Source organism: Lactuca virosa, chromosome 5 (genome assembly GCF_052849685.1).
Source record: "Lactuca virosa cultivar CGN04683 chromosome 5, Lactuca_virosa_CGN04683_v6, whole genome shotgun sequence".
NCBI classification, from domain to species: Eukaryota; Viridiplantae; Streptophyta; class Magnoliopsida; order Asterales; family Asteraceae; genus Lactuca; species Lactuca virosa.
In genome coordinates, this window is record NC_136430.1 from 10,705,717 (window position 1) to 10,716,060 (window position 10,344).

General features: G+C 43.7%; 1 protein-coding gene across 1 annotated transcript; it reads right to left on the bottom strand.

Moving 5' to 3' along the window:
* Window positions 1-503: 503 nt before the first annotated feature.
* LOC145110984 (uncharacterized) lies at window positions 504-8,849 on the bottom strand. Its single transcript, XM_079047292.1, has 4 exons — window positions 8,846-8,849; window positions 8,410-8,748; window positions 6,327-8,248; window positions 504-1,040 (listed from the first exon to the last, which is right to left on the bottom strand). The coding sequence occupies exons 1-4, from the start codon at window positions 8,847-8,849 to the stop codon at window positions 504-506; spliced, it is 2,802 nt and encodes a 933-aa protein (XP_078903418.1).
* Window positions 8,850-10,344: the final 1,495 nt, after the last annotated feature.

The following is a 10,344-nucleotide window of genomic DNA, read 5'->3' on the forward strand; positions in this document are numbered from 1 at the left end:
CTTTTCTTTCATTTGTTTTGCGTCTATGGACCTGATTGTGGGCTAAGAATAGCAAATAAAGAGTACCACATAGGCCCACCATGCTCATTATTTGTGCCTGCCATCCCGTTACCCTCCTTTTCACTGAAGAGAAAACGCCCAAAAGGAAGCAGGTATTGATTGGAAGCTAAGAAATCACGGTGGTTACTCGTTGGGTTTCATCACCTGTAGATGGAGAATGGAGCAACGAAGGACGCCGGCGGTGGTCACTGCTGGAAGCGACGGTGGCTGCTATGAGGTGAGCGGATCGAGGGTCACCGTTTGAGATGCTTGGTGACTTGAGGCAGCCAATTGAAGGTGCAGCAGTAGTGGAGCCGAAAATGGGAGCCTTCAATCGATACCAATGGTGGTCCAATAGCCGGAGCTGCTGTCATTGGGAGCCGACGAGTGATCGACGGCACCTGGCTCTGGCTGCCTTCAGCAGGTCGAGAAAATAGAGGGCCGGTGATGTTGGGGGTGCGCCGTCAATCGCCATCTGAAGGGCTAGGGTTTGCAAGTGGAAGAGACCGGCTGGGCGGTGATGGTTGATCCGGAGGATGACAGGAGGTAGTATAGCGACACCGATGACGGTCTATCTTCGGCTGATAATCAGAGGCTGTCTGGTTGTGGTAGTCGACCGGTGATGATCGCATTCTGACTGTCGACGCGGTGGTTTCAAGGGCTACTTTTGGTGGGAGAAAGACACGAAGAACCCATGCCACCACAATGGAGATTTCGAAGGAGTGTGAACTAGGTGGGGTCAACTGAGGGTTTTGCCTTCGGATGGGTGAGAGATGGCCGGACTTCAACTTTCCGGGAGTGTTTGACTGGCTCGTCGCCGGTGGTTTGTGAGAGCCAAGTGGGGCCCGATTTTGCTTTTTCTGTCCATTGAGGATTGGACCACGTGGGTCCCACACATTTTTAACTTTTGGCTTATGGTGTACAGCCTGTATACACCCATACCCCCTCTCCTTTTTTTTTGGTCGGCCATGTAACGACAAAGAGCCATACAACTGTTGTATCTGGTTTTTTCTTTGTTGATATGAAAATGAATCACCATTTTGTATACTATCTCTTTTTCCCTTCTTTTATATTGGTTACTTTTTGTATCATCCCTACACCTGCTTTTTTTTTTTGACTAATCAGTAAACTGTAATAGTGGTTATGGTAAATTTTTAAGGTAAAAATGCTATCTCTTGTATTTTGGAATGTACAAAAGTCAAGCACAACTTAAACCGACTATTACACATAAATTCATTACTAAAATGAATTTTTACCAAAGATACATGGAAAATCATAAATTAAATGAAGTTTCTGAAAAGATATGAACTGAGGATGGGTTAAGACCCATCAAAACTTCTCCTCCCTTCTTTTTTTCTTTTAAAATGCCTTGTAAAATATACAAGCCATACAGCTATGTGTACAAATAGTTGTTAGAGGGATGGGATAGTACAAAGAATCATAGCTAAAAACGATTTTTGATAATATTTGAACTGAAAATGAAACAAAAATTCTTAAAAACTTCTTTTCTTCCCACTTGCTGGGCAAATCCCATATTAAAAGTGAAAAACGGATCTGAGGTGGGATGTTGCTCATAAAACTTCATTTTCTTTTCAGCTTGCTCAACAAGCTATCAAGATATGAGCAAACAGCAGACCTGGAGGAAATTTTTGTTTTCCTTTTCTAATATTTTTGAAGAAATCCCAAAAATATAAACAAAAATGGAATAAGAGCTCGATTTTTCCTGAAATGTACAAACATCTCAGCTGTGCTTACAAACAGCTGATGCATGTAGTAAAGTTGTTCATAAAAAATCTTAACTAAAGACGATTTTTGATAGTATATGGACTGAAATGAGGTAAAAACTCATAAAAATTTCTTTAATCTTCATCCTACTCAACAAACCCCAGGATATGAACCAAAAAATGATTCTAAGAAGATTTTTGCAAACTTGGGGGGTGTTTGAGTGAAGAAAATCCTATAGATCCATAGATCTGAACTAAAAAAACGTGATGGATCTACAGATCTAAAAGATGGTGAAGCAATTTTGAACAGATCTTGGCAAAAAACAACCAGATCTGAACAAATGATACTAGAAATTAACAGATCTGAGGGAACCTGAGATGGAAACACATCAGATCTGAGGGAAAATGAGGTTGAAAGCAGCTGAGGCTTTTGCTACTTGCTCGAATCCGGGATGGCGCCAAATGATGCGACATAAACCTCCGGCGACATAAACCTCCGTACTACTAAAAGCAGATGATCCGTACTCGAGTCAAGGAGGGCCGAGATAGAACCAGGAAACTTGTGGTATGTGAGACCTCCTGAAGTTATGTATGACCCTGACGGTTATGTGTTTTGTTTCAGAATGGTGATGATTACACGTCATGGAGGAGGAGGTTCAGGATCAGGATTAGGATCGGGTTCGGGATCAGGTGTTGAGCCAGTTGATGAGAGGTTACGTGAGTTCATTGCTTCTGAGATCACTAGAGGCATCCTTGATTCGACCCCGGTGATTTTCGGATCGATCAAGGAGGGGATTATTGAGCTGATGGAGGATCACCTCAGGGCGTTTAGGAGTGACTGGGTGGCTAGCCAGTCAGGGGTGCGCACACTGTCCTTTAAGGACTTCAGGGGATGCGGTGTGCCAGACTTCCACGGGGTGAAGGACCCCATTGTTGCCAGGAGATGGATTGCAAACATGGAGTCTGCTCAGTTGACTAGCTCCTGCCCTGAGGGGTCGAAGGTCCGGTATGCTGTTGGATGTTTGAGGGTCAGGGCTAGGGATTGGTGGGATTTAGTTGGTGATTCTTTGGGAGCCTCAGCTGTTGAGGCGATGACCTGGTCGGACTTTGTGACCAGGTTTAGGGCTGAGTTTGTGCCGACGGTGGAACTTCAGCAGCTGGCCAGAGAGTTTCTTGATATGAGACAGACGACGGAGATGGTGGCGGAGATTACCGCCAAATTTAGATAGAGGGCTTTATTGGTATCCCAGTATGCAGGAGATGAGGAGATGCGGAGGACCCGCTATCATGATATGTTGAGAGCTGACATCCGGGAGCATGTCAGCTACTCGGCATGCCCGACCCTGGATTCTATGATTGCCAGGGCGAAGGAGAGGGAGATCGATTTGGAGCACATCAGGAAGAGGAAGGCAGAGGGGGGACAGGTGACAGGGGTTTCGGGGAAGAAACCCAAGGGAGCCGACACTAGGTCGAAGGGCCAGTCGGGCCAGAGCCGCTGCAGGAAATACGGCAGGCCGCATGAGGGAGTTTGCAGATTGGGATCATCAGGCTGATACAAGTGCGGCAAGACGGGGCACTTCAGCAAGGATTGTACAGCCCCTACCCCCATCATTCCGACATTGGAGTTGCTGTGTTTTCACTGCAAACAGCGAGGCCATAAAAAGGCCAACTGCCCGAGATTGACAGCAGCAGCAGCGCCAGTGGCGGCGCCAGGTCCAACGACCCTGCGACTCACTGATGGCCGGCAGGGCAAGATAGAGGCTCTAGTGGTGAAGAGTCGAGCCTTCCAGTTGACTACCGAGGAGGCACGCGCCACACCCGATGTGGTGACGGGTATGATTTCTTCTCCCTAGCTTTTATTATATGTTGTCTATGATGTTTATGTGTTATGTTATGTGTTTTGTTTAGGATCGTTCCATGTGAATGGTTTTCCAGTCCAGGTGTTGTTCGATTCGGGTGCTACCCGATCATTTGTCTCTCTTGCACTTAGCAAGAAGTTTCCTGAGTCTTCGGGCATGTTGGATTGCCCACTAGAGGTCGAGATTGCTGACGACCGATCAGTTCGAGCATCAGAGGTTTACAGAGATTGTGTTTTGAGGTTGTTTGAGGAGCACTACTTGGTAGACTTGATTCCCATACCTTTGCGTGGGAACAAGGTCATCATCGGTATGGACTGGTTGAGCCCTAATGGGTATGTGATTGACTGCGCGCAACAGTTGGTACGTGTTAGGACTCCAAGTGGGGGAGAGCTGGTGATTCAGGGCGAGAGGCCACAGCGAGGACCAACTATATGTTCAGCAGCGAGGGTTAGGCGCTACCTTCAGCAGGGGTGCATCGGATATGTCGCCTACATCATGGATACCCGGGAGGAGGGTAAGGTGACTGCGAGTGATGTACCGGTGGTGCGAGAGTACCCGGATGTATTTCCAGAGGAGTTGCCTGGAATACCTCCGGAGAGACAGGTGGAGTTTAGGATCGACCTGCTCCCCGGTGCGGCCCCGATAGCCAAGGCACCGTATCGGTTGGCTCCTTCCGAGATGCAGGAGTTGTCTACACAGCTGCAGGATCTGTTAGACAAGGGATTTATCAGACCGATCGGTTCACCCTGGGGAGCCCCGATTCTGTTCATGAAGAAGAAGGACGGGTCGCATCGGATGTGTATAGATTACTGGGAGCTGAACAAGGTAACAGTGAAGAACCGTTACCCACTCCCGAGGATTGATGATCTCTTTGACCAGCTACAGGGAGCATATTGGTTCTCCAAGATAGATTTACGTTCAGGCTACCATCAGATGAGGGTCAGAGACAAGAATGTACAGAAGACTGTGTTTCGGACTCGCTATGGCCACTACGAGTTCGTGGTGATGCCCTTCGGGATCACCAATGCTCCTGCCGCGTTCATGGACCTCATGAACCGCGTATGCAGACCGATGTTGGATCGGTCTGTGATAGTTTTCATCGATGACATCTTGGTTTACTCCAAGACGCAGGATCAGCATGAGGAACACTTACGGGAGGTGTTAGATACTCTGATGAGGGAGAGATTATATGCCAAGTTCTCCAAGTGCGAGTTCTGGTTGCGCGAGGTGGAGTTTTTGGGGCACCTTGTCAACCAGAAAGGGATTGTGGTCGATCCGGCCAAAGTAGAGGCCGTGATGAGATGGGAGGTTCCGAAGTCTCCATCTAAGATTCGGAGTCTCCTGGGATTGGCGGGCTATTACCGGAGATTCATTCAGGATTTCTCCAAGATAGTCGTACCCATGACCCGGTTGACGATGAAAGTCGTTATCTTTCGTTGGGGGCCTGAGCAGCAGGCAACATTTGAGATATTGAGACAGAGGCTATGCGAGGCGCCAATCCTCGCCCTGACAGAGGGCGTGGAGGATTTTGTAGTATACTGTGACGCGTCCATTTTGGGTTTGGGCGCAGTATTGATGCAGAGAGGGCATGCCATCGCCTACGCCTCGAGGCAGCTGAAGCCTCATGAGGCGAACTACCCGACGCATGACTTGGAGTTGGGGGCGGTCGTCTTCGCCCTCAAGATTTGGCGACATTACCTCTATAGGGTCCGTTGTACCATTTACACGGATCACAAGAGTCTGAGGTACCTCATGGATCAGCCGAATCTGAACATGAGGTGGTGTCGGTGGCTAGACATGGTGAAGGATTACGACTGCGAGATCCTCTACCACCCGGGGAAGGCCAATGTTGTGGCCGATGCTCTTAGCCGCAAGGCAGACCCTGTGACATCCCCATTTTCACGGCCAGAAAAGACCAGTTTTGTTTATGCTTTATAAAAATCAGAGTACCTCTTTTAATAAAAATGTTGCGGAATTTGTTCCCAAGAAAACATGATAAATACGTTATCAAGCATTTCCGAAGAAATGTGTTTTATTCATTTTTAAAACATTGGGATGTCATCGTTAATACAAAACATAAGCATAAACAGAACTTACATTCATTATCACTAGTGATTTACATCTCTTTAATCTCTCGGTGTAATGTAACTTCATATAGACACCTGTGATACAAATAAACTGAGTGGGTCAGGTTGGGAAACCTGGTGAGTACATAGGGTTTTCAACCCACAATAATATAATTATTATGTTTAAACATCAAACAATCAACCCAATTACCCATCCCCATTATCTTTTTTTACTCTTAAGGATCTACCCTAAGAATCAGCTATTCCTCGTTCATTCATTCCTAAGGATCATCCTAAGGAATTGACACGAAGTCCATAGTTGCCACGGTTTACACAACGGGCACTAATTCTGCATAGTCGCCAGGGTTTAGGCACCAAGTCTGCATGGTCGCCAGGGTTTAGGCACCAAGTCTGCATGATTGCCAGGGTTTAGAGTACACCGGGTGAACACATCGTTCACAACACCTACAGGCAGTGGCGAAGCTTGAACAATTAACTAGGGGGGGGGGGGGGCGAAAGTATATAAATTGAAATTAACGTTCTTAAAAAAACAAATTGTTTATAAACACCAAAAACACCTAGAAAAAGAATTACAACTCAGCCCGACGGCCTTTAATGTCTTTAAATTCATCAATTACAGACTTCGAATCAATGTTTTCAGCAATTTCTCTTTCTATGTAAATCACCAAGTTGTTTGCGAGAAAATCATCCGACATCTTATTGCGAAGACGGTTCTTGAATATTTTCATTACTGAAAATCCCCTCTCTGTTGTTGCGGTAGAAACTGGAAGTGTCAAGATTAACCGAACCACTCTATCAAGCAAATAGTATGTCTCACGTTTCTGAGTTTCCACAAGACGCTTGCATAGGTCAGCAATAGTTGATACACCACTTAGTCTGGGATTCTTTGTGATATCAATATTAAAAATCTCCAATTGATATCGTAATTGAATCCTCTCTTTCTCCGTAAAATCTTCAGGATAATACTTCTCAACAAGAAGACAAATTTGATAAACGTTAATCACTTTAGAAACTAAAGTAGAACTAAGTCTCAACAACTCCATCGCCCGATCATTGAATCTACTATTCAACTCATGTAACTGTTTGTCCAATGTGGCTGTAAACAAATCCACTCGATAAAAATGTTCAAAAGTAACATGATTGTCTGTTTTTCGAGGCTGGTATCGAGTAGAAGTATATGGAGCATTCATATCTGGCATATTTATTTGATGTTTTTCACAAAAAAACTCTACTTGTGCAAGTAAAGACTCCCATCCTTTGTTTCTAAAATCATTTAGACCCTCATTTGTTGCTGAAACTAACTCCATGGCATTAAGAATATCTTGGGATTTCTTTTGTAGAGCTTGAGAAAGTATTTCAGTTTTTCCCATTACTTCCTTTATCAGGTGAAGAATAAACACAAACTCAAATGATTTCAGATAACAGTAAGCTGCATCAGCATCTCCGCATTGAGAATAAGTAGCAGATACGTCATCAATTATTCCTTGGGGAACAACAAGAGTACAAGCAAACATGTTAAGCAAACTACAAACGGAACGAAAATGAGAACCCCAACGTGTATCACCAGCTCTTCTTAATGTCCCAACTTGATTCAATCCTTTACCTAATTCGATTTCACCTAGTTCCAATAACTGTTCAATCTCAGTTGCCTTTGATTTTTGTAACTCATCATGACGCTTACTGGAAGCACAAACTACGTTAATTGTAAAAATTAAGTTTGTGAAAAACTGGTGAACCGGAATAATTTCCCTTGAAGCAGCCACCAAGGCTAGTTGCAATCTGTGAGCAATGCAGTGAACATAATATGCGTAAGGACAATCCTCAAGAACAAGTGCTTGTAATCCGTTCCATTCCTCTCTCATATTACTAGCACCATCATAACCTTGCCCACGGATTTTACTAACATCAAATTGATAGTGTAAAAGTTGTCTCCACATATTTGTTTTCAAGGTTAATGATAAGGTATCCTTAACATGAACCAAATCCAAGAACCTTTCCCGTATGATTCCTTCCACATCAACAAATCTCAAAACTATCGCCATTTGCTCTTTTTTAGACTCATCCCGTGACTCATCAACCATGGCACAAAAGTATGAATCCCCCACTTCACTACGAATATGCTTTCGAACTTTATTTGCAATAATACTAAGAATTTCTTTTTGAATGTCCGCAGAAGTATACTTTGAATTATAAGGAGCTTTCTCTAATATAACGTTTGCAACTTCATCATTATACGATGCTAGAAGTTTTAGAAGTTGGAGAAAATTACCACGATTTTTGGAATCAAGAGTTTCATCATGTCCTCGTAAAGCACAAGCTTGGAAGGTCAACCAATGAACTGTGTCAATTGACACTTTTAAGCGTAAACGGTTCTTCAATATTTGGGCTTCATTTTGCTTCACTATGATATTTTCAATGTGTACTGCTTGGTTCATCAAGTTTTCAACAAATGCAACAGCATTTCTATGTTGTGAGCAACCAATATGTTTCAAGAACGCACAATTTTTCCCGTCATTAACTTTTTTCCAATTGTCAAATCCTTTAACAGTAAATGCATCGTAACCATGAAACACACTTGGTTTATCATTAAATATATAACAAATAAAACAATAAGAACGTGTGTTGTTGGAGAATATTCTAGCCAATTAGGGAAAATGTTGAACCAAGAATATTTGAATCTCCGAGGATGTTTTGTTGAACCTTTAGCTTGATACTCCTTAAGATGTATTTGGAAAGGTCCTAAATTCAGATAAGCTCGTCTCACTTGTCCTCTCAAATTAACCGGATAATCCCACATTTGCTTTCGTTTAGCGGGATCTCTTTCTAGATTCTTCAAATCAACTTCATTAGGATTTTCCTTTTCTTGTGGTTGTGGCTCATTCTCTTGTTGTTTATCCTTTTCTTGCGGTTGTGGCTCATTCCCTTGTTGATTTTCCGTTTCTTGCGGTTGTGGCTCACTTGTTGAAGCTTTGTGACGTTTACTCTCTTCACTTTCATGATTAGTTTCTTTATCATCTGCCTTTCTTTTGTAAAAATAGTCTAAGGTTTTCATCTTTCCCATGATTATATCTATAAAAATCAAAATGAAGGAACAAGTGATTCAATCAAAATCAAAATTAGAACAATAACCAATAACTCATTTAACAATTAGCAGTGTGTGAAAACTGAAAAGTAAAACCAAATCAAATTGACAAATTGACAGCCAAATCAAATTGACAAATTGACAACCAAATCAATTTTATAAAAATAGTCTAAGGTTTTCATCCATCTTTGTTTTCAGTTAATCAGTTTTGTTTGAAGCATAACAAAATCAATTTTTTTTCTATTCCATACTTCCAGTTTGGTGTCCACTATCTAGAATAAATATACTAGAAGGCAACAGCAGCAACAGTGCAAACAGGAGGGAACACCAGCAACAGTGCAAACAGGAGAAATTGACAAATTGACAGGAGAAATTCTAGAATCCTACTATCCTAATTCCTACACCAAATCAGATAAACCAAATTGACAAATTGACAGGAGAAATTCTAACCCCTAATTTGGAGTTTGGACCGAGAGATTGAGAGAAAAGAGGAGTAACTCGCAAACAGGCAACAGCACCAGTAGTGCAGGCGTGCAGCACAACATTCAATCAGAATTCAGAACAAAGAACAAGTGAACTGGAAAAGAAAGAACAAGATTCGGGATTCCATACCTAATTTTTGGTGCGATGGTCGATGGGCGATAGCGAGAGTGAGAGTGTGAGACCAACAGGCCAACAACGACTCAACGAGCAGCAATTCAGCGACAGCAGCGACATCAAGCAGCAACGATTCAACGAAATTGGGGAAGAACCGAAGAACCGAACGTGATTTCTGCTTCTGGAGTCTGATTTGGTCGGACTATGCTTGCTTGGAGTCTGATTCGGGAGTGGCCAAAGCCCAAGTTTGAAGATAACAGGCCTTGTAATTAAATTTTTTGAAGTATATTTTCTATTTCTAGCCCAAAAATCAGGGGGGGCCACTGCCCCTCCTGGCCCCATATATACTTCGCCACTGCCTACAGGTTGCGAGCCTACTAGTGTTCCACTGGACTGTCTAGAATAGTCTGTGGTTGTCATCCATACTCTGCTAGGAAGACGAAGGCGCTGAGGAACAAGGAAGTGGAATTGGTGAAGGTCCAGTGGCAGCACCGCAAGGGCTCAGAGTGGACCTGGGAGCCCGAGGACGAGATGAGGGAGCACTACCCCGAGCTTTTTCCAGACGCAGCAGCAGACTTCGAGGACGAAGTCTGAAATAAGTGGGGGAGAATTGTAACATTTGTCACTCGAGGTACTATTTATTTAACTAGTTAATATTTGTTAATTGGACTAATAATGGGACAAGTGTATTTTTGGATCAAACCTTAAGCAAGTGGGCCGAGAACTTGGGCTGCCCATAAGACGTACGCTGGGCGTAGCCTCAGTGTACGCGGGGCGTAGAGGCGCCTAGGATGCGGGGGACGCGCACACGTACGTGCAGCGTACGTGAGCAGATGCCAAAACCCTAATTTTTTAGGGTTTAAGACATATAAATACCCCATTATAGCCCCCTGGCCTCCTTACCAGCCTCTTACCCTCAGAAAACCCTAATACTCCATCATACTCCATTGTTGTGT

Coding starts and splice junctions, on each gene's coding strand:
- LOC145110984 (XM_079047292.1), bottom strand. Junction 8,249..8,409: donor TAAGGAGTATCAAGCTAAAG/GTTCAACAAAAC, acceptor TTACTGTTAAAG/GATTTGACAATTGGAAAAAA. Junction 1,041..6,326: donor AAAACATTGATTCGAAGTCT/GTAATTGATGAA, acceptor AGAAAAAACCAG/ATACAACAGTTGTATGGCTC.